Source organism: Atractosteus spatula, chromosome 25 (assembly GCF_055471065.1).
Source record: "Atractosteus spatula isolate fAtrSpa1 chromosome 25, fAtrSpa1.hap1, whole genome shotgun sequence".
Lineage (NCBI taxonomy): Eukaryota > Metazoa > Chordata > Actinopteri > Semionotiformes > Lepisosteidae > Atractosteus > Atractosteus spatula.
This window is the reverse complement of record NC_142730.1, coordinates 11,075,352-11,099,518: the sequence shown is the minus strand read 5'-3', so window position 1 is coordinate 11,099,518 and position 24,167 is coordinate 11,075,352. Positions and strand designations below refer to the sequence as shown.

General features: G+C 46.3%; 1 protein-coding gene and 2 pseudogenes across 1 annotated transcript; 2 read left to right on the top strand and 1 right to left on the bottom strand.

Annotated features, from left to right (window-relative positions):
• The first annotated feature begins 4,662 nt into the window (after positions 1–4,662).
• LOC148815432 (uncharacterized) lies at positions 4,663–6,944 on the top strand (annotated as a pseudogene).
• Positions 6,945–6,981: 37 nt separating this feature from the next.
• Positions 6,982–12,209, top strand: LOC148815431 (uncharacterized; annotated as a pseudogene).
• Positions 12,210–21,834: 9,625 nt separating this feature from the next.
• LOC148815430 (maestro heat-like repeat-containing protein family member 1) lies at positions 21,835–23,794 on the bottom strand. The gene is made up of 5 exons (XM_088905084.1): positions 23,774–23,794; positions 23,439–23,558; positions 22,527–22,649; positions 22,218–22,297; positions 21,835–21,871 (listed from the first exon to the last, which is right to left on the bottom strand). The coding sequence occupies exons 1-5, from the start codon at positions 23,792–23,794 to the stop codon at positions 21,835–21,837; spliced, it is 381 nt and encodes a 126-aa protein (XP_088761210.1).
• Between the last annotated feature and the right edge of the window lie 373 nt (positions 23,795–24,167).

Below are 24,167 nucleotides of genomic sequence, written 5' to 3'. Positions count from 1 at the left end.
AGACTACATATTAGTGAGAAGAATTGATAGAGCGAAAGTCCAAGATGCTAAAGTCCTGCCCTATGAGGCTGTTACCAGACAACACAGGCTACTGGTGATGGAAATCACAATATTGAAGGAGCGAAGAATAAAGCAGAGAAAACACCCAGCACGAACAAAAGTGTGGAAACTGAGAGAAAACAAAGTAGATTTCAACAAGCTGGTGAGAGAAATGAAAAACAACACAGAGGAAACAGAGGAGCCTTCAGTTGAAGAAGAGTGGACTGAGATGAGCCACATCCTAGAAGAGGCTGCTACCAGGGTTTGTGGAAAGACAAGAGGAGGCAGACCGAGGGAAAATGAAGAGTGGTGGTGGGATATGGAAGTTCAGGAAACACCGAAGGAAAAGAAAAAAGCACACAAGGCACTGAAAGATGGCACTGGAGAATTACAAGAATATAAGAGACTAAAGAAGGTAGCAAAAAGAAGTGTAGCAAGACCAAAGGAAAGAGCCTGGAAAGAATGGTATGAGAAACTTGAAACAAAGGAAGGAGAGGACCAAATCTACAAGATTGCTAAACATAGAGCGAGACAGAAAAAAGATATTATCCGGGTGGCAGTACTCAAGGATGGAGAAGGCAGAGTCTTGATTAAAGAAAAACAGATCAAGCAAAGATGGCTGGAGTACTTCAAAAATCTGTTAAATGTAGAAAATGAGAGGGAGAACCTAGTGGAGGCAGACGTAGTGTGTGGACCAATCCAAGAAATTTCAGTAAAGGAAGTGACAGAAGCTATCAAAGAGATGAAAGTGGGCAAAGCAACTGGACCATCAGGAATAGCAGCAGAACACTTTAAGAACCTCGATGAAGAGGGGATTCAGTGGCTGACGAGATTGCTAAACAATATTGCAAAGGAAGAGAGAATTCCAGAAGAATGGACAAAAAGCAGTATGGTTACCATCTACAAGGAGAAAGGAGACCCAATGGAGTGTAAAAACTATAGAGGAATACAACTTCTGGAACGTGGATTGAAAATCCTGGAAAAAATTCTGGACAAGAGACTCAGGAAGATAGTCAGGATCCACGACTCACAATTTGGATTCTCAGCGGGGAAAAGCACAACAGATGCCATTTTTGTGATGAGACAGTTACAGGAGAAGACACTTGAGAAAGGGAAAAAGCTGTATGTGGCCTTTCTGGACTTGGAGAAGGCATATGACTGTGTGCCCAGAGAGGTGGTGTATTGGTGCTTGAGGAAGAAAGGAGTACCAGAAAGCATGGTGAAGTTAGTTCAAGCAACCTATAGAGATGCAACTACGAAGGTGGTCACACAACGGGGAGAGACAAAAGAGTTTGAAATCACAGTTGGAGTACACCAAGGATCAGCACTAAGTCCTTTCCTTTTTATAAACATTATTGACACACTGACAGAGGAGGTAAGAACAGAAGTGCCTTGGGAACTCATCTTTGCTGATGATGTGGCACTGATGGCAGATTCAGAAGTAGAACTACAGGAGAAAGTGTTCAAATGGCAGGGGAGTCTGGAAAAGGGTGGAGTGAAAATGAATGCAGAAAAATCAGAAATAATGGTAATGGAGAGAAGAGGAGATACTATGACCAATGTTGAGGAGACAAATGGAGGAAAACTGAAACAGGTTGATGGCTTTAAATACCTTGGATCAAAACTGGTAAAGGGAGGAGAAACACTGGAGGCAGTAAAACAAAGAGTGAAAGCTGGATGGAACAAGTGGAGGGAAATAATTGGAATATTCTGTGACAGGAAAATTCCTAGAAAGTGCAAAATGTACAAGACTGTGATTAGACCTGTACTACTATATGGAGCTGAATACTTGGCAGTTGGAAAGAGGGAAGAGAACTTGATGAGAAGGACTGAAATGAGGATGTTGAGATGGATTCTGCAGATTTCAATGAAGGATAAGATCAGAAATGAAGAAATCCGTAGACGATGTACTGTAGGGTGGTGGATGTAGTTGAGAAGATGCGAGAGGCGAGGTTACGGTGGTATGGACATATCATGAGGAGGGACGTTGAGGAAGTAACAAAGAGGGTAATGGAATTTGAGGTGGAAGGTAACAGGGGAAGAGGCAGGCCTAGAAAGAGATGGATAGATTGTGTGAGAAAAGATATGGAGGTATGTGAAGTGAGTGAGGAAGATGTGCTCGACAGAGACAAGTGGAGAAGAGCAACCAAAGCAGCTGACCCCAGGACAGTCTGGGACTAAGGCTGTGAAGAAGAAGAAGAAGATGATGATGGATTTAGAAAAATGTGGTGGTTTGCTTTGTGGAAAGATTATATGAATAGTTATTTAGAATTGCTTCCTGTTAGTGCAGAGGACTTTGTAGGCAAGAAAATGGAGCACATTTGTGAGCAGTGAAGATGGGAGTGAATGTTGGTGGCCAGGCAGGGCAGTCCGTGTAAATAGAACAGGAGACTTGTTTGTTGTGGATTGTGTAGAGGAGGGTGATGATGACGTTAGTGGCTTTAATTGATTATCCACTGTTAGATGATCACATGGATAATGAGGTGAGGATTGTTGCTTAGGTTTCTTAAGTTCGGGCAGTTGCTAATGTTACACTGTGTATCAGATGCAGATAATTTTGAGGAATACGAAAAGGAAAACATCTTGTAGCTGATGCTGATGCGCCAGGGAGGCTGGAGAAAAGTTGATCCCTGGAGCCAGCAATACGAAATTACTGCTCTATATATAACTGCTGATGCAAATAACTTCCCCGTGCCTTGTGATAACTGGTTTCCAGCACTGTCTATAGTTACTTGTGAGTTATGATTTTTACACTGTTGTTCATTGTTATTCGTTGGATATGTATGTTATTCAGGTACAGTTTATATACTTTTAAGATTTATCTTATGATGTAGCCATGCAATGCCTGTGATAATGCCCATCAGGTCCAAAGAAAGTGCATGTCCTCAGCGACTCTATGTTGTGGGGCCTGGAAACACTGATGCCAGCAGAACAGGTGTGGCTGCACCCTGGCACAACACGCAGTGCCCACCAGCACCTGTACCACCTCCAGGCCCTGAATGAGGATACATTACTGATCATTAACATAGGGACCTATAACAGAGCCCAGGGTGACTCCTCCTATGACATCCTTAGAGCTAGGAAAGAACTGACTGTGGCAGTAAGAGCATCTCCTTGTAAGGTTCATATGGCAATTTTCTCAGTTTTGCCACGGCTCTGCGATGCCTCTTTACTGCTGGAGCTGTGAAAGAAGCTGCCCGGGCTCTTTCACAGCTCCCCTCTCACATGGACCATGTGCAGCTCCTCAGGAGCAACAGAGTGCTTCTGCAGAACCAGCAGCCCGTTGCTCAGGCCTTTGCTGCTGATAGGAAAAGGAAAATTTCTTAGTATATTTTACATTTCATTTCTCATTATTTTAGAACTTTAATTTGATATATTTTATTTTACTAGCACCAAATTTATTTTTTATAATTTACTTGTTTACTTTCATTTTGTGATATTTTGATTTTAGTTTGTCAGATCAAATGCACATTTGACCAAAGTCTTGTAAATTATCACTTTTTACAAGATATGGAAAAAAGAGCAATAATTGACTCCAACGCAATTTTAATATTCATGACTATATTTATCGTTCATACCTCATATTATGTATAATAATGATTAAATTTATAATTTATTTTAACTGTTTTGTATAGATGAAACCTTTCCAAAATGTATAAATCATTAAAAACGATTAAAAGCGTATTGTAACGCATACGGCCTCCATTGCTTGTGAGAGCTGGCTGGATGGATGGATCAGATCACTGAAGACATGCGGAAAGTGAACGTCACCCCGGAGGACACCTATGACCGCGCCAAATGGAGACGGGCGTGGCGACAAGCAGACCCTGCCTATGCGGTATTAACGCTAGGATGAAGAAGATTCATTTTAAACACTAAGTTATTAATGCAGACGCGATCGGTGCCATTAGCGCTCAGTCTGTGCTGCTAGGCTCCGCCCCCTCCGTGACGGAGCGCAGTGGGCGGGGCGCTGTTCTCCAGCCTGACTGGGAACACGGACCCGCTGATCTGTTTCACACCACAGGAAGCCCGTTTCCGCCAGGGAGTAAAAAAAAACGAGCTATGGTATCTCAGAATTCCGACTTCAAGTCTCACAGTTTTGACGTCAATTCTGGCGCCAGCAATGAAAGTACAGTAGGTTGCTCATCTGGCATAGGAAATCCACTGTTCACAATTCAGTCCAGGTACGGTGCCACATTCTACTGATATCTTCATACATTTCACAGACTTAAATAACATCTGCGTAAACTGTACATAGACTAACGTAGCTAAGTTTAAAAAAAACATATGCAAGAGCTACTTTGGTTGAGCAATTTAACCTTTTCAAGTGCGACCTAATTAATGAGTCAAAACTAACAGTAGGCCTGTACTCTTGTGGGGGTTTCGTCTGTGTGTACAAGGCAGCTCCTGCAAACACTTTACCAGCAGCTATTTCAGCACAGTAACATGAATGCAAATTTGTGGGGAGTGTTGGTCATCATTGCCTGTCCTGGACTACTTCTAAATGTACTATAATGCATACTGTTGGAGTCTGGGCAAACAGGAGGCTAGGTAATTACACTATGCTAACTAATCAATGCTGCACCACTGTCCCATGTGTGCTTCCTAGGCCACAATTGCAGGATGGAGGATCTTATTGATTTCCTCAGGGAGAGGGACATTCCAGAGTCCACTATCGGAAAAATGAAGGAAGTAAAGGTAGTTAACAGAATGGATGTGTTCATGTTTATTGTAACTAACTCCCACTGACCTACTGTAGATATTAAGAGCACTTTCAGTACTGTGAAAAGTCAGAGACCACCCTTTCGTTTATTTAATTTCCCGTCAAAACGGCCATTAAGTGCAATTAATTTATTTTTCAATGTCAGAAATTATTCCAGGAAACATATTTAACACAAAATTACACAAAAGCATCCACATCTAAATATAACGTCAGATCTTTCATTGTTTAGTGTGTCCACCTTCTGCCTTTATTACAGCTTCCATTATTTACAGGAGACCTTCTTTGAGTTTTTCAAATAAATCCACTGGGATATTCGTTCATGCTTCTTGTAAACACCTCCAAAGTTCAGTCTTAGAAGTTGGTTGTATTTTCTGCTTCTGCCGATCCAAATCCAAATCCACTCAATGACTCATCGTCCATAAAGCCTTACTTACCTCAAGTGTCCAGTTTTGGTGTTCTAGGGCAAATTTTCTTCTCTTCTATTTCTTTTTCAAATACTGACTTTTTGACAGCTACACACCCCTTCAGACCCATTGCATTGTGTTGTCTTCTTACAATGGAAGTATTGACAGAAACACTTGTGGATTTTTTTCAGATCTGATGCAGGAGTGATAAAAACGTTCACTTCTGTCTATGTGATGGTGATGTCTACCAGGCCTTGCACGAGTCCCATTTTCTCTATATATTGTAGTAATTTTTAACTCCAGTTTTGGAAACTCTTGTTTTTCACTTATTTTCCTTTGACTTATATTTTCCTAACGCAAGTGAATTATCTTAATATTATCAGAAATATCGCCTCTAGCCATTTCAGATGCACATGACAAAGATATGTGCAAGACAGCTGTGGTGTGTTTGGGTAGTTAGTGTCCAATGTTAGTGTCTACCCAATGTTAGTGTCACTTTTAATGGAAAGTGTTCTAATATAATGTCAGTGACAGTTTTGGGATCAACTTGTGTTGGGAGGACACAGCTGTAACTTGTTTGAGTGGAAGGATGGAAGACTTAAAGTGCCAAAAGGGTGCACAAAAGTAAAGAGTGGACAAACTAAATACTGATTGATTTGATGTTACTGTATATTTAGTGTACTTTTCTGTCAAATATGTTTCTTGCATTATTTTCTGACACCAAAAACTAAATAATTTGCACTGAATGGCTGTTTTAACTGGAAATTAAATAAATGCAAGGGTGGTCTCTGACTTCTGCACAGTACTGTACAGTATATTGATATTTTCATGTATAGTAGATATTTTCACTTTATACCTCAACAATCCCGAATGGACTTTTTCCTTAAACCAGTATCAGCATATTGATCCACATAAAATGATGCTTTAAGTATGATATTTTGAAACTGAAAATTGGTAATACACTATTCATTTTTAGATTGATGCCAGTGTCCTGATGTTAATGACAGATGAACAGATGAGGAATTATTTGCCGTCTTATGGAGGCAGTTTGGCAGTGATGGGATATTGTAGGAGACACGAAAAACAGCCCAACAGTAGGAAATCAAAGCTTTTTGATAGACTGAAGTCAAAACTGAATAAAAGAAAAAAGCATAAGCATCCAGAAAATATCACTCCTCATCAAGAGGTGAACACAGAGAGGAAAGTAAGGAAAGTGGAGTTGGGCTGGATGCTGTATGAGGAAGGAAAAGGAGGCTTTATCCAGGTGAGAACCAAAAAGTGTGGTGGAACACGAAACTTAAGTGTTTCAAAGCACTGGAAAAAAAAGACCTCATAGCGGAGGCAATAAGTTTGTTTTTCCCAGATGGAAAGAATGCACATGGAAATATTTCTGAGTTTGAGGTGGATCTGACAAATGACCAAGAAGTTTCCTTAGATGAGGACAGTACAGTGGGAGCTCTATATGAAGCCTCAAAGTTAACTGTCATGAGGTTCTATCAGTCAACCAAAAAGAAACATGACAATGGTGGTGTGGAGACACAGCAAGAATCAAACACTGCAGGTCCCTCACAGGAAAACACACAGGAGTTTCCCTCTACAGACTCACAAATTGATCCACCATTGGAATTAGAAACATTAGATGTCATCTATGTTGGAAATACTGGAAATGATTTGAACTTAGGCAGTGATGACGTGGCACAATTTTATCCTGCAGATGTCACAGACGATTCCGGTTTAGCTCTGCAAAGTTCTACTATTGGGGAAAATGTGGAGGATAGTAATATCATTACAATTTTCAATGGAGACCTCTCTGAGATGGGAGAACAAAGTCTAGAAGACACTTTGCCTCTGGCACAAGAACTCAGGGAACCAGACAAAAAAATTCTTGTTGTCCATCGCAGCCAAATACTATCTGAGCTTATTGAACATTTCACTGAGGAACACCTTTCATATACTCAATCAGAAATTCAAGTAAAGCTTCTACTATCAAATGGGCAATATGAGAATGGATATGATGAGGAGGCGTTCTCAGAGATTGCCTCTCTGAATTCTGGCATGAATTCTATGAACAATGTACAACAGGCAGCACTTCCAAGATACCATTTCTCTGACATGACTATGGCAAGAAAAAGTGGCAGAGTATAGGTAAAATTATTTCTTTTGGTTGGCAGAAAGAAAAGTATTTGCTCATCAAGCTTGCTCCTGTAATCTTGGAACAGACAGCTCTTGGATATGTGAAGAGTGATCTTGTTGACAATTTTCTAAAGTATGTCTCAGAATCTGACCGTTATACCTTGGAATGTTGTCGCAGAGACTTCAACAGTTCTGGCCAAGATGAATTACTGGAAATCTTGGACAACTACAGCTGCTGAAGAATGCCAAGTACACACAACATTGAACAAATTCTGCAAGAACTGGCTCACAAAACCCTTATTCAAGAGCCTGCTTACACTATGTTATCGAACAGTGGGAAAGTGTACTCGCTCCCCTCAGCAAAGCCCTTGAGAAAATGGAAGCTGTGTATGAAAACTTGCAGCCAACGGCAAGGAAAAGCATGCGGTCACTGAAGTTTCCCTGCACAATGAATGCACAGGAAAAGGAAATATCAAAGCATATTACACCATACCTGCGAGAGTGTGATGGAAGGAAACACAGGCTCAGATCTCTTTCTTGGCAAGACTGTAACTATTGACTTCACTGATATGCAAGGATTTGAGAGAAGACTTATGGCACATACATGTGGCTGGTATTTGAGAGTGTCTATTCATTATGATAGCTATCCTGACTTCAGGTGTGAAATGAACAAAATTTTGGAAAGTAATATGTAATATAATATGGGTAATGGACATAATTTAGTATTTTAGTCTGCCAACCTACAGACTACCCAGATAAGAAATATGTGCATATTTCACCATTCAAAACTTTTGGTAAGGTATACTTATTCACAGTACGCTTTTAAAGGCCATCTGACCAAGTCTGTACCTTTATACACTGTATATAAGCATATAAGATGATAATATGAGTTTTGAGTGTACTTATGATAGAATGTTCATCATTTCACTTAAGAAATTAAAAAGTCTCAGGTTAAATTGCACTTTTATTTTTGTCATTTTGGTACAAGACTGTCTTTTAGACTGATTGTTCATATATTGAGTGAGAAACTAATGGATGTTTTTTCACCTTCAAAAAGGTATGGTGATGCAGTTTAATAAACACGTTCTTTTTTTGAGCCATGTGCATTCTCTACCAAGCACTTGTGCCAATGAACTCTGCTGCCATCTAGTGTCTAATAATGTTACAACTTTTGCGTTGTATGTTATTTAGTCACAATATGGCAGCAGAGTTTATTTGCACAACTGGACAGTTCATGACGAAGATGAATTCTAAGTGCTCACTTTGGTCAGCACTTGATTTAGAATTAATCTTTGTCATTAACTCTTCAGTTAAACGTTTCTTGGGGTAGCAGTAACTTTGCAGAACCTGATTTTTTTTTGTGTTTGACTTGTTTGGTTATTTGTGGATTTTATCCGACATTTTTATGAAACGTGCAGATGAGTTCAAATTCGATGAGTTCAAATGCCTTGCGTTTAGTGGATATTATTTGTACTCTATTTTCTCTATCAGTCTCTCGACAGATATCAACTTTGATTTGGTCAACTGCCTGCAAGTAGTTCTGTGCGCCATATAAACATGGGGAAGGCATGCATCACTGAAGGTCGTCCACTGGGAGCGCGAGGGTTGTGAGTCGGACTTATTCTGTGATTATTCCAGGCACGATGACCAGCAGCCGACCCTGCATATGTAAATAGTGTCATAGTAGTTTTAGAGTCCTGTGTAGCTATATAAGTGTATAGCCTGTTGTTAAGTAAGGACGACCCTAATGATGTGTACGTGTTCCGTCAGTCTCCTCATGTGTATGCATATCCTGCGTTCGGTTTTAGGTTTACTTATCCACTAGTCCTTTGTCCTGAGAGAACCTGTATACGCTACATTGGTGTCAGAAGCGGGCAGGATGGACAACCTGTGGCAGACACTAGCTGATTCTGTCAAGCGCTGGCTGACCCTAAAAGAGACCGAGCCCACCGGCAGCACACATGAACTTGAACTTGAACTTGAACTTTATTGCCATATGTAACCGGTACTGGTACAATGGAATTCTTACTTACAGAAAGTCTCTCGATTGTAAAACAAGTGTAAAAAACAAGACAAAGTGCAAACAGTGCATCAAGACAATGTACAAACAAACAATAGACAATGTGCAAGTAAACATGTAGACAGTTTGAATGTAAACAATACAGACGTGTAAACAATGACTGGAGATGTGCAATAGATAAGAAATCATAAAGAGGTAGATGGTGATGGTGTAGGTGAGGTCCGAGGGGGATGGCTAAATGTGTTCGCCAGTCTCACTGCTTGTGGATAGAAGCTATTGAAGAATCTAGTGGTAAGTGTCCGTATGCTCTTATATCTCTTGCCTGAGGGCAGTGGGGTGAAGAGCTCATGCCCGGGGTGGTGACTGTCCTCTGTGATGGCCAGAATTCTACCACGGCAGCGGTCCTCATAGAGCTGTTTAATCTCGGTGAGACCGCAGCCGATGATCTTCTGGGCCATATTGACCATTCTCTGCAGTGCCTTTCTTTCTCGCGAAGAGGTGTTGCCATACCACACGGTGATCCCGTTGGTGAGGACGCTCTCGATGGTGCAGCGGTAGAAGTTCACCAACACATGTATTGGCATCCCCCATCGCTTGAGGCACCTCAAGAAATAAAGGCGCTGCTGAGCCTTCTTCATGATAGAGTCAGTGTTCACAGTCCAGGTTAGATCTTTAGAGATGTGAATTCCCAAAAACCTAAAGCTGGTGACTGTTTCCACTTCCATTCCATCAATACTGAGTGGGCTGTGAGTGTATGGCCTGTGTCTCCGAAAGTCCACTATTAGCTCTTTCGTTTTCTTTATGTTCAAGTCCAGGTTATTGCTATGACACCACCTAAGCAGCTGTACAACTTCATCCATGTAAGTGGACTCGTCATCATCACTGATCAGTCCTATTATAGTGGTGTCATCGGCAAACTTAATGATGCGGTTGCTGCTGTGTCTTGCTGTGCAGTCGTGAGTAAATAGGGAGTACAACCTTGGACTCAGACAGCAGCCTTGTGGGGTTCCAGTGCTCAGGGTGAGTGGTGTTGATGTATTATTGCCTATCCGCACCACCTGTGGTCTCTCGATAAGAAAGTCCAGCAGCCAGTTGCAGACAGAGTTGCACAGACCTAATCCCCTGAGCTTTGTCACCAGTTGACTGGGTATGATGGAATTGAATGCTTAACTGTAGTCCACAAACAGCATTCTCACATACGAGTTCTTAGTGTCCAGGTGTTCCAAGGCTGTATGCAGAGCCAGGGAGACAGCATCATCCACTGATCTGTTGTTCTGGTAGGCGAACTGCAAGGGGTCCAGGGACTCTGTGATGGAGGAGTTGATGTGTGACAACACCAGCTTCTCAAGGCATTTCATCACCACAGATGTTAATGCTACTGGGAGGTAATCATTCAGGCATGTCACTTTTGCCTTTTTGGGGGTTGGAACAATAGTGGTTTTTTTGAAGCAGGTGGGGACCATGGACTGTGACAGGGAGGAGTTAAAGATGTCCGTAAGCACTGTGGTCAGCTGGGCTGCACATGTCCTTAGGACTCGAGGTGGTATCCCATCAGGCCCTGCAGCCTTATGGATTTTCACCCTGCTCAGAGTCTTCTGCACGTCCTGCTCTGAGAGTTTCAGAAAAAACTCGCCCTGCACACTTGGGGTCTTCTCAGCATTGCCCGTGTTCAGAGCATCAAAGCGGGCATAGAAATGGTTCAGCTCGTCAGGCAGGGATGCATTGTTCGTGTCAATCTCCTGGCTGCAGCCCTAGTAGCCTGTGATTGACTGTAATCCCTGCCACAGCCTCCGGGTGTCAGCGCACTGCGTTTCAAGCCATACTCTGTAGCTCCGTTTGGCGCGTTTTATGGCTTCCTCTAATGCATACCGTGATTTCTTGTACAGCTCTTTGTCCCCCGATTTGAACGCGATGGATCTATCTTTTATTTTATTGCGAATGTCGTTGTTGAACCACGGTTTCTGATTGGGAAATGACCTAATTTTCATTTCTGGTACACAAATGTCGGTGCAGTATTTAATATAGCTGGTGACCGCGTCCGTATACTCATTTAAATCTGTGTCGGGAGCTCTGAATGCGTCCCAGTCTGTACTATCAAAGCAGTCTATTAACTTGCTTTCCGCCTCCTCAGACCAACAACGCACTGACCTGTTCGCAATGGGGGAGGTCTTCAGCTTCTGTTTGTACTCAGGAAGCAACAGGAGAGCGATGTGGTCCGACTTACCGAAACTCGGTTTGGGAAGCGCTTTGTATGCTCCTTGGAGCATACATGGAGCCTGAGCAACTCCTGGGTGCGACAGGTGGCCACAGCCCTTACTAGGGCTACTCAGTAGTGGTCCCGTCGGTAGAATTGGGGCGACTGCTCGCTACTGCCGCCCAGCGGGTGCCCCAGAGAGGGGATGCCCTCCCTGCCGGAGCCGGCCAGCTGTTCCTACACCCGCGGCGTGGATGCGACCTGGTCACTACGATGGGGAAGCGCCTTGGGAGACATACAAGGCGCAGTTCCAGCTCGCGGCCCGGACCAACAAACTTTCAAGAGGCTCCAACATTGTCCTGCTGAGGTTATTAGGGTAAGGCAAGTGGGTGGAGAACTTGACTTCCCCATTCATTTCTTCAACAGCCATGATGTCCTTTGGGCCTTTGTTACGCACTTTTGTGGTCCATTGGATGGGCTGGAGATTACTCTGAGCAAGAGCAAGTGGATGTCCCGGAGGAGGACCAAGGCGAATACGCGGCGCTGGCAGCAGCTCTCCGGCTGCGCTTCGGCGTGGAGGAGGCGCCAGACCTGATGCAGGAAGGGCTGGCCCTGCGGCGGCGCCGACCAGGAGAGCGACTGGGCCCGGTCGCCGCTGATGTCGTGTTCCTCCCCCACCAGGGATACCCGCTGTAGCCGGGGCCTGTACCTCCACTACCGAATCGAGGACCAACCCTGCCTGGCCCTGCTCGACACCGGCTCATCGGTAACCCTACTCCGGCCGGGCGTCCTCCCCGACACTGAGGGTACCAACCCCCCAGGATGGGAGGCCTCCGGCCTGCGGATGAGGACCGTGACGGGACAGCTTGCCATCTGTCTGGGTGCAGCGATGGTGCGCCACCCCTGCTACCTCACACCCATCCAGGAGGACTGCATCCTGGGGCTGGACATGCTGCACCGGGCAGGGGCCAGTTTGGACTTGGCCCGGCAGGAGTTGGTGTGGCAGGAAGAGCGACTTCACCTGGTGGAGGGCAGGCCCGGCGAAGGCCGGGGGACGCGGGTTTGCCGGAGCTGGGGGAAAAAGAGGCAGTGGTGCCGGGGTGGACCAGGCCTGTGAGCCGGGGAGCGAGAGTGCCGGATCCTGCCCCTGAGTCACCGGGGGAACAGACAAGGCGGCGGTGGCGGCGGGGGCCAAGCGTTGCGTGGAAGCAAGGCGCGCCGTTGAGGACCTCTACCAGCGAAGCTGCGAGGGCCTCGATCGGGACCAGCGGCAGCAGCTCCAGGCGGTACTCGCCCAGAACGAGGACCTCTTTGCAGCGAGAGGTGAGGACTGCACCTGCACTGCCCTCGTCCAACACGACATCCCACCGGGATGCATGGCTCACGCCAAGTGGACCGCCGCCGAGGAAAAGATCCAGGAGATGTCCGCAGTGGGGGTGACTGAGCCCTCCGCGAACCCGTGGTCGGCGCCAGCTGTACTGGTCCGAAAAAAAGATGGCTCGTGGAGGTTCTGCGTGAACTACTGCAAGCTGAACGAGGTCACCCTGAAAGACTTCTGCCCCCTGCCGAGGATACATCACCGGGTCGACCTGGTTCAGCTCCCTTGACATCTGCTGCGGCTAGTGGCAGGTACCGCTCGCTCCCGATGCTCGCCCGAAGACGGCCTTTTCCATCGGACAGGGCCCCTGGCAGTTTACTGTCATGCCCTTTGGCCTGTGCAATGCCCCGTCGACGTTCGAAAGGCTGATGGAGAGGAAGCTGGCATCAGTCCCCCGGAACCAGTGTGTGCTGTACCTGGACGACCTGCTGGTTCATGCCCGGGGTTTCAACCAGGCCTTGATGAACCTCCAGACAGTGCTTGCCTGCATCTGCCGTGCTGGCCCGAGGCCCAACCCCCGCAAGTGCGAGCTCCTGCGGCGGGAGGTGACCTTCCTGGGACATGTTGTTGGACCGCGAGGGGTGGCTACAGACCCAGGTAAGTTCACCGCAGTGAGGGGTTGGCCGACTCCTCACACCACCGCGGAGCTGCGGAGCATTCTGGGGTTGGCCTCGTACTACTGGAGGTTCGTCCGGGACTTTGCCAGCATCGCTGCCTCGCTGCACCGCCTCACCAACAAGGGCCGCCATTTCGACTGGGACTCAGGCTTTGAGACGGCTTTCGGCCGGTTACGCAAAGCCCTGGGGGGGGCCCCCGTGCTGGCCTACCCCGATCCGCGGTTACTGTATATCCTGGATACCGATGTGAGTGACTTGAGGGTGGGCGTGTTGTTGGCGCAGGAGGGGCCAGATGGGGAGCGTGTAGTTGCCCGTCGCGAGCTACTGGCGGTGATGGCGGCGGTCCGCCACTTCAGGCCGTACCTGTTCGGGACCCAGTTCTGGTTGAGGACCGATGAAGTGTCCCTCACCTGGCTGCTCCACTTTAAGGAGCCGGAGGGGCAGATGGCGCGATGGATAGAGGTCCTGCAGGAGTATGACTTCACTGTCGCGCACCGTGCGGGATCTCGCCATCTCAATGCTGACGCTCTCTCGCGGCACACCATGAGGCCGCGGACTGCCGCTACTGCGCCCGGCGGGAGCAGCGTGAAGGGGTCGTCCACACCGTGGCAGAGGTGAGCGCTGTGGCCATGGCCATGGAGGAGCCGCTGGGGGTGGGCCTGTCAGACCTGGCGCAGCAACAGGCAGCTGATCCTGATGTGGGGCCGGTGCTCCGCTGGAAGGCAGCAGGAGCGCGGCCTGTGCCGGAGGAGCTTGCCCCGCACCCAAAGTCCCTCAAGGCCCTCTGCTCCCTGTGGGAGGCCTTGGAGGTAAGGGACGGGGTGCTGTGCCAGGGGTGGCGGGTACCCTCCAGTGGCGAGATCCGGTGGCAGCTGGTGGTGCCACAGTCGCTCCGCGGGGCTGTGCTCTGAGCGGTGCACGGCCAGCCGGGTGTGGGGCATTTCGGCTGTAAGAAAACCCTGCAGCGTTTCCGAGGCCACTTTTATTGGGGTCTCTGCCACCGGGACGTGGAGCGGTACTGCCGAATGTGTGCAGTGTGCGTGGCGCAGAAGGGTCCCCCCAAGCGCTCTCGGGCCCCCCTCCAACAACACCAGGTGGGGGCTCCTATGAAGCGGGTGGGGGCCACCTCCACCTTGCGCTCTGGGCGTATCGGACCACGGTCCAGGAATCTACTGGGTGCAACCTGGCCTTGCTCATGCTGGGCCAGGAAATGCGAACCCCGGTGGACCTGGTCTTTGGCCCGCTGCCCGGAGACGATTCGGCACCGCCGGCTGGACCGGACTACAAGTGGGACCTGCGGCAGGTGCACAGCTTTGCCCGGACCCACCTGATTCAGGCGGGAGTCCGGCAGAAGCGGCACTACGACCTGCGCTGCAGGGGGCCTGCCTTCCAGCCCAGGGACTAGGTTTGGGGGTATAGCCCGCGCCGCCGCAAAGGCCTCAGACCTAAGCTGGCGCCGTCGTAGGAGGGGCCCGCTGAGGTCCTCGGGGTGGTGGCCGAGATCTGCTACCGGGTCCGGTTGCGAACACGGGGGAGAGTGGTGGTCCTGCACCGAGACCTTCCTACCGGGTTCGGGAGGAAGAGCCCCGCGGGGAGGATCCGGAGGAGCAGCTGGGGTCTGAATCGGCTGACAATGGGGCGTCCGTGGGCCGCCAGCCGCCACCGCAGCGCAGCAGCCGCTCACGCAGAGTTCCACAGCCTTTAGCCGAGTATGAGGACAGCCTGAAGGGGGTGTTCGACGTCAGCGGGACGCCAGACACTTCAGGTGGGGGCAGTGTAGCGCCCTCTCCCGGTGGTGAGGAGGAAGCGCACCTAGGCACTCAGGATACCGCGAAGCAGGCTGGGAGTTGTAGCCTGGGAGAGTCTGAGGGTCAGCACAATGACCAGCAGCTGACCCTGTTTATGTAAATTGTGTTATATTAGTTAAAGTGTCCTGTGTAGCTTTGTACGTGTGTAGTCTTCTGTTAACGAGTTACCACCCTAAACTGTGTACGTGTTCCATTGGTCCCTTTATGTGTGTGTGTAAATCCTGTGTTGGTCTTTGTTTTGACGAGAGAATAAAAGCAGTTGCTTGTTTCGCCATCTCTTCCCCACTAGTCCTTTATCCTGTGTGAACTCCAAAACGCTACAGTATCATATTTTCAATTTCTTTTTTTAAACTTAAAAAAATTGTTTGCCCAGCATAATTTTAATTTTGCACGGTAACGATATATATCACGATATAGATAGTTTTCTCATAATTTCAATAGAACATGGTTTAAAAGGAGTACAACTTTTTTATTGCCTGGAGTTAACTATTAGGTTATTATTAACTGTTGGTTGGCTACTGTGTTGTTCCTTTGGTATTTTTGAAATTTTACATTGAACTGAAGTGCATGTCGAACATTTTAAGCACATTTTTATTTTGCAGAACTTAAACAATACAATAAACTTATGAACATGAATTAAATAAGTAAATATGTAATACTTCAAACAAAATGTTCACCGACTTAAATATATAATACTTCAAATACAATAAAATAAGTAATAATTGTAAGAAGATGACTGGAGTGCACGGAGAGATTTAGCCCTCTGGCTTGAGTGCAATATAAATCCCGAAAGTGAATCCCAGCAGGACTGACCTCCCCATGCCCCCGCCCCCTCTTTAGATGCTGTGCGCAGTCATGCCTCGACCAAGTCACCACAGACACCAATGGAAACAGAGCAAACCGCTCATCTCCACCTTTTTACAATATTTCACTGATCTGTCACAAATCCACGTTTGGATTAGGTGAGTCATTGTAACTAGACTAATGGTTACTAAGAGTTAGGTAACTAATCACCCAACTCATCAATTGTAACTTTAGCTAATTGCATTAATGAATTAAAGACTATTTGAAAACCTTTTGTCACTCAACTCTTTTGCCTCCAAGATTCGGCATGTAATCTAGGCGTCATCTTAGATACAAGACTCTCATTTAACTCTCATGTTAATGCAGTATCGAAGGTGTGCTTCCTACAGTTAAGAAACATTGCAAAACTAAGGCATCTTCTCTCCACTCAAGATACAGAGAAACTAATACATGCCTTTGTATACAGCAGATTAGATTACTATAATGCCCTACTATCAGGGAGCACCTATCGCACTTTCAACACCTTACAGCGAATTCAAAACGCGGTTTTGTGTATTTGTTACTAGGAGTAGAAAGTACAAACACATCTACTGTATAGTTAGCTCTCTCCATTGCCTTCCTGTCAGGTACAGGGTAGACTTCAAAGTTCTTTTACTTATAAGGCTCTCAGAGGTCAGGTGCCTGTCTGTTTAATGGAGCTGATTAATGTATACAATCCAAGTCGCCCACTTAGATCACAGAATGCAGGTCTTCTTCTTAATCCACATATTAATAAAATAACAGCTGGAGGTAAAGCCTTCAGCTACAGGGCCCCTAGTTTATGGAACAATCTGCCAGCCTACGTATGGGATGCCAAGTCAATCTCAGGACTTAAATCCCGACTGAAAACCTATTACTTCAGCCTAGCCTACTCACACCTTACATCATAGCCTGCTGGAGTTATGGCTGCTGGTGCTGCTGTACATGCCATTGTGTGTCTCTGTGTTGGCCTGCCAGGTAGATACTTCTGTTCTGACCAAACTATCCTATTCTTCTCCCCAGATGTCCGGTTGGTGCCACGGATCCAAGGGGGACATCGCGAATATAGCCATCGTTTAGGGAGAATTTGCTGGTCTACAGGGATCTGCATGGAGTACTGTCACACAGAAGGACATGATGGAAGGTTTAATACTCCACACTTAGTACTTTTTTTGAATTGTATAATGTTAACATGCCCAGAGGGGTTGGGCAGCCAGTTGACCTTGGACCCCCAGAGGTTTTTCTTCTCCTTACTGAGGAGTTTTGGGTTCCTCTCCTCTGTTTTGGCCTCTTCTCTTTCTGTACTGTAACACGTAGTGCGAATTACGGAGGAGCTAGGGGGAGCTTAGCTCCCCTGAATAAGGCACGAGCTCCCCCGAAGAGACCATTTGCAAAATTTTGGTGGGGGTCTCTAAAATATGGAAACTGTCAATTAAAAAAAATCCTATTTCTACAGTATGTGTCGCTTTTTTCCAGTATAGACATTTGCGTTTCTGTTTTCAGCGTGTTGCTGCCATAGAAATAGCTAAGCAATTGAATACTATTACTGATCAAGGCATGGAGGTGCTGTTACAAAAGTAGGCAACGTTCCTTTTCACGTGACAAACGGACAAGCTAAAAGTCACTCTTGGTTACGTCTTCTCCAAAAAAAAAAGGTGCACAGTAAATATGCAGAGAAACTTTCCAATGACATTCAGTTTTCAATACATATTTCTGAAAAACGACGATAATGCCCAAGAGAAAACAGGGAACTGTACTCGTTAATTTTGGGTTCACAAAACAACCCAAACTGGGCGATCTGACTGTTGCTGCTAGTGGTTGCTCATCAGACAGTTCAGCTGCTGACCCGCCTGCCTGGCCTGCCCCTCCGAATACGTCCACCAGCAGCACTGGCTCCCCAGAGGAAGAGGCTGGTCCCTCTGTGACCCCAGTCGGCACCGATCTACCGGCTAACTGGACCAGCCAGCAGTGGACAGAGTGGAAAAACGTAACCCATGGCTTTTCGTTAAGAATGGAAACTTGGGATGCACACTGTGCAGAGATACAAAGAGTCTTCTGCTGTCAGAAAAAGCACTCGGCATGCATTTATCTGAGGAGTGGATTCATGGAGATGTGAGTAGGCCTTTGCAGAACCAGAAGCGGAAAAAAATATATAAACACCGTGATAGCTTATCACATAAAAGGGCCGTTGATATTGAAGAGACAAAGCAAAAAGAAATTCTCCCAAACAGGGTACTTGAATTTAATTCAAGAAACTGCAGTTTCATTCAGATCTGCCCATATGGTGTCCAAGGAAAGACTAGCTTATAAAAAGGTCACTCCTTCAATAATGTAACCGGAGCTTAATGGTGTCAAAGTAGGCACTGTACATAAGTCAGACCATTCCTGTGCTGAAATTATAGGTCATATTGCAAAGCAAATGCAGAACAAGCTTGTGTCGAGTATAAAAGAACTTAAGTCACAAAATAGCCTCACTATTGATGAAAGCACAGTGAACAGGCGTGCTCATCTCATCATATACATGAGATGCGATGAGAGTGGGAAAGGGGATGTGGACAATGTATTTTTGGACATCACAGAGCTGACGGATGGCACAGACACAGAATCAATCTACAGTTGCCTGAGAGGGAGCCTTAGTAACGTGGGTTTTGATGATGAGTTCATGAAGAAATATCTCATCAGCATAGCCACTGACGGGGCTGCAGTGCTCACTGGCAAATCCTCTGGACTGACTGCTAGGCTAAAGCGTGACTTTCCTAAAGTGCACTCCATACACTGTCTGGCACATCGCCGTGAACTGGCAGTCCAAGATGCTCTCAAAGAAGTGGCTGGGTGCAACCATTTCGAATTCTTTATCGCAAAACTATATTCACTTTATTACCAATCGACTAAGAACGCTCGGATGCTCGAGAAAGCAGCCGCAGATCTAAATGTGCAGATTTTGAAAATTGGCCAGATTTGAATATTAGATGGGTGGCAAGCAGTTTTAATAATGTAAAAGCAGTATGGAAAGATTTCCCTGCATTAGCACACCATTTTAAAACAGCAAGCAAGGGAGGATGCATCACGCAGTGCCACTGAGAGACAGAAACACAAGGGACTACACAAACGCCTCACTAACTCCTCATCAGTTGCTGATTTGGCATCTATGAAAGACGCTCTCCGTGAGCTGCTGGGCCTCTCCCTGAAACTCCGAAACAGAGACACATCTCTGGTGGAGTCCAGTTGCCACATTCAGCAGACCTTCGATATCTTGACAGCCAGGAAAGACACCGGCGGTCAATCCGCAGTGAAGGCCGAGCAGCGCTCGTCACTGGGCATGTTTAAAGATGTTGACATCTCAGAGGGTACAGGAAAGATAAACCGGCTCCAGTTCTATCAGTCTGTGATCAATAGCCTTACAAAGCGACTCGGAATCTGAATTAGTCCAGATGCTGAAACCGCTGGATAAGGGCTTCTGGCCACAGGATCGTGATGTCTTAATTCTTTACGGGGAAGGTGAAGTTGGTGCGCTTGCTAAAGCACTGGGCGAACCCGTCAGAGAGGCAGGGGAGGAATTCCGAGACAGGAAATTACAAGGCAAAGCATCAGGACAGACGCTGGGAAAACTCCACAGCAGGCCGGACGTGCCTCTCCACCTCAGCCGACTGCGAGCGGGGGTTCTCTGCCCGAGTGACACTAAGAGAAAACGAAGCCTCTTCTCACTTCTTTTTGTTGATCTGAATGGACCTCCTTTAGAGAGATTCGATCCCTGCCTTTTGTATCATCTTGGAGTAAAGCAGGCCACCGCTCGTCCACTTCATGGGCAACAGGACGGACACCACAGACAGCTGAGCCCAGGCCTCTGTGGTCACTTCTATTGTAAGGTAAGAGTAACTCCTGTTAAACTATAACTATATAATCCAGTGCTCACTTTGTATGCGCTAGCTGACTGGCCTTTCACGCGTGATGCGTCCCCCCCCAAACCAGGGGTGAGCTCCCCCTGATGCCAAGATATAATTCGCACCCTGCTGTAACATCATGTGTTGTCACACAGCTTTGTTAAGTGCCTTGGGGCAACCTTGTTGTGAAAGGCGCTATATAAAAATAAATTAAACTGAATTGAATTGAAATTGAATATAGGACAGCTTTTGTCTAAGTCATTTCTGTTTGAGGAGGCGCCAGTTACTGAAAGTAACGACTCACACACTTCAGACACCACTTTCCTTATTGCAAGCACTCAGAGTAGCCTACACAGTAAAAAACCGCTCCAGCCACAAGGAATAGCAGCCCTACCTGTGAACAGAGTGTAAGTTTCTTTTAATGCTGAGGTCCAGTATGAAGAGCTGTATTAACAATGTGATTTGTGCCACAGAAAGTAGTGTTTGTGCTGCTTTTGTTCCTCAGATGTATTGAACTGATGACTAAAGCTATAATACAGCAATAGCTAGTCTGTATTTTACATTGTTTACATTTTTCTAATTTACTCATATTTTTAGCTGTGCCTAATATATTTTCCCAGAAACTAGATTACTCAAATGATTTCTAGCAAAAAAAATATCTGGCTAATTACGACATTTTTCTGTTAGGTAGTATTATTTTTTCCAACATTTTTATCAAACTTATCTGGCGAATTCTGATCAGCTTGCCCAGCAGGATTGAGGTTTGACTGTAACTATAAATATCGTTTGAACCCTTTGTGTCATCAACGTGTCGCTGTCAAATTGTAAACATTACTGTTGGCTAGATGTCTCGTAAGTTTAAAACTCATACTGATCACTGATTTCAAATACAAATGTTTAAAATAGCAATTGCTTAGTCTGACTCTCAGAGAACAGCTTAGTTTGGTTCTGAAGAGGTTCTGTAATTCTGTTTTTATGTTCGCCTGCTTATCGACATTGATGCCCTGCAATGAACTGTTGAATTTAAAAGACAAGACAGTTGTGAAGACTTATTGTTCATGAGTCCAAATCACGTCCATATTAGCTCAACTCAACAGACAACACTGAGGACTGGATGGAAATATTACACCATCATGAGAGCTCTCCGCTGCTGACAGTCTCATCACACTCTGTTTGTGAAGGTGAGCTGCAGGAATCAGTCGACTGTGTTCACGTGTGAGTGATCGGGCACGAATGGCAAATCTTTAATCATTCATTTAAATATTAAATACATATGAACTTCAATGTAACTGAAATCACAAATTGGAAATGAACTCTGCCTCCTTCTGTTATCTTGACACAGGTAGATTTCAGCGTGACTGGCTGAGCCACTTTCTGACCCCCAGCCAACTGCTGTCTCAGACCAACATGAGTAACAGCCCGGCGTTTCTCGGGAGGATGATTTCGGAGGTCAGCTTGAGTGTATTTTTGTTTAACACCAATATATTTGTGTGCAATGAACTTCACTGGGTCAGCATTATTTTGACACTAAGATTTCCATACGTTTTCCAACTTAATGCCTCCTTTTCCAAACCTTGGAAATCAGTCATTTTTAAGAAAAGGATACAGCACATGTGTCAGGGATTGTGCTCTGCAAAAGGATGTACAGCCATCGTGAATTTTCACAGGTTCCACAGTGCAAGAGCAGGTATTCTTAAGACACCGTCTGCCACCTGTACCCAACACCAGCAGCTGAGTCTAGCAGTCCTATCTGGAGCTCAGGGCCCCTGCGATCCTGCAGAGGCAGTAGCAGCACATCCTCCACAAGCACATGAGTCAGGTGCTCTGTACTGCAGGGAGCTCTGGGCTGCAGCTACAGTGTGACAAGGAAAAACAGGACACTGTTAGCAGCTCTTCCTCAAGACTCATCATGATGTAAACAGATGGAACTATACAACCTGTCACTATAGCTCTTTTAGAAAAAGCATGACACAGGCCAGTCCTATGGAAGCCATTATCAAGGTCTGACATTACATCATATCATATATTTTGAATGTATTGTTTTAGACGTAGGAGTACTGCAGTTGATGCACCACATATTGATGTTAGGAAATGGCACTTACTGCATCAAACATAATGCCCATCTGCCTCAAGCACACTTAAAAATGTAATTGTGAAGAAATGGAAGCAGTGAAGGCAGTTTCATCAGGAAACAGTACCTCAGTGTGGAACAGGCGCGCAGGGCCTGCAGACAGACAGCTCGGCTCAGGGCATCACTGGGCTGCTTTTTAACAAACGCCTGTGAAGAGACGGGAGAGAAATGTAAACCCCACTTCCCTCCATCAAAAGACACCAGGACAGGGCCTGTGCTCATCTAGAGGCACAGCTGAGAATCCAGAGACTGTGCAGCTGCAGTGAGGAAGAGAGCGAGGGCACCTCTCTCCCCTCTGATTTCTACTGACAGTAAGGACTGTCAGAGCATCCGTGTGGGAAAACAGCAGACAGGCGGCTGCGTCAGACACACTGACCATCATTGTCGCCAGGAGCTGGGCCTTGGCAGGGAAGCTGGGAGCTCCGGAGGGACTGGCGCTGCGCACTGCCTGTGCCATCATGCCCACACTGCGGCACAGGCTCAGTCTGACGCTGGGCTCCTACAGGGGGACACACAGCAGCTCACTCACTGACAGCCCAGGCAGACCCTGCAAGGAGTGAAAAACTCACTGGAATAAATCCTGACTGCACACACCTTACAGAATGTACCAGCAGGTTAGTCAAGTCAGCAGAAAGCAGTTATGAAGTTCACACTATGAGGTCTTCTGCTCTTAATAGCAAATTTAAACATAAAAATCTTAACTGTGATCTTTAAATTTCCTTCCTCTCTGGCGATAAAATGACCAGTAAAACTAGTTTTAGCTCAAGTCCTGGGGTGATTGCTGTGTGGAGTTTGCGTGTTCTCCCTGGGTTTCCTCCAGGTGCTCCAGTTTACTCCCACAATCCAGCAACATACTGGTAGGTTAATTGGCCTGTGGTAACATTAGCCTGGTGCGAGTGTCTGTGTGCCCTGTGAAGGACTAGCGTCCCGCCCGGGGTGTACCCCGCCTTGTGCTGTAGCTTGCTGGGATAGGCTCAGGCAGTACACAACCTACACTCAATAAAGCAGTTTGAACACTGGTTTAATGTTTACTTCCATTCATATGTTGTCAGTTTCTAGAATGTCAAATCTCTATAATCAGTGACTTTCTGAAAAAGGTAGAAAATGCTTCTCTACGGAAAAGTGCTTTGAAAATCTCTCCATCTGTCCTCATACTTTAAGATGCTCCGCGTCTGTCCATCAGTCGTGTAGAAAGGAATCGCTCAGAGACTTCCGGTTTTCATGGCTGTCGTCAACAGCAGTAGAAGCCCTGAGTCTGTGTGTGAGGAGTGGGAACAGATCACCTCACCTCTCTCTCCACAGGATTCTCAAACCCTGCTTCTTTCACACTGTCCTGAAGCGCTTGTTTCACAGTCTCCTGCTGAGAGAGGTGCTGGGCAGCCGCACCGACACACTGGTACAGGAAGGCCTGTGACACCGGAGAAGAGGACAGTGAGCACTGAGCTCAGGAGGCTGCTCTGTACAGCTGCACTGAGAGGACATGTTAGCTGTGGATAGCAATGCTCCCATTGATCAGCCGCTGATCGATATCAGCCGATTTTCATTCCAAATGACTCGATCGGTGGTTTCTAAATTGACCAATCTCAAAAACCAATTTTGCGATGACTACATTTCCGACATTACCTGAACATACAGTAGCAACATGTCCTCGCCAGTCTGGCAGTTTTTCCACACTTCTACAAAAAACGAAGAATTTACAGTTTGCAATACATGTGCAAAAGAAGTCGCTCGTGGGAGATCACCGGCTAGAACGTTCAACACCATGAACCTCATCAGAGATTTGAGAACTCAACACCAAAAAGAATACGCAGAGTGTGAACAATTAGCAAGTGCAAGAGCTGCGGCGACTAGCAAACCGACTCTCACTCAGTCATCAATAACGGCAACACTTAAAACACTGGAGCCTTACAGCAGGCACAGCAAGACAGCCGAAAGAACTACGGGCAGGATCTCTGCAGGCGACGTATGAGGAGATTCTGAATGAAGATAAAAGCGATGGTTGGGACAGGAATGACTC

Bases quoted from the DNA above. Each gene is read 5' to 3' on its own strand.
- LOC148815430 (XM_088905084.1), bottom strand. From the start codon at position 23,794: ATGTTGCTACTGTATGTTCAG. The intron at 22,650-23,438 runs GTGAGGTGATCT...GTCCCCCTGTAG, and splicing joins AGAATCCTGTGGAGAGAGAG to GAGCCCAGCGTCAGACTGAG. The intron at 21,872-22,217 runs GTACTGTTTCCT...GTCACACTGTAG, and splicing joins CGCGCCTGTTCCACACTGAG to CTGCAGCCCAGAGCTCCCTG.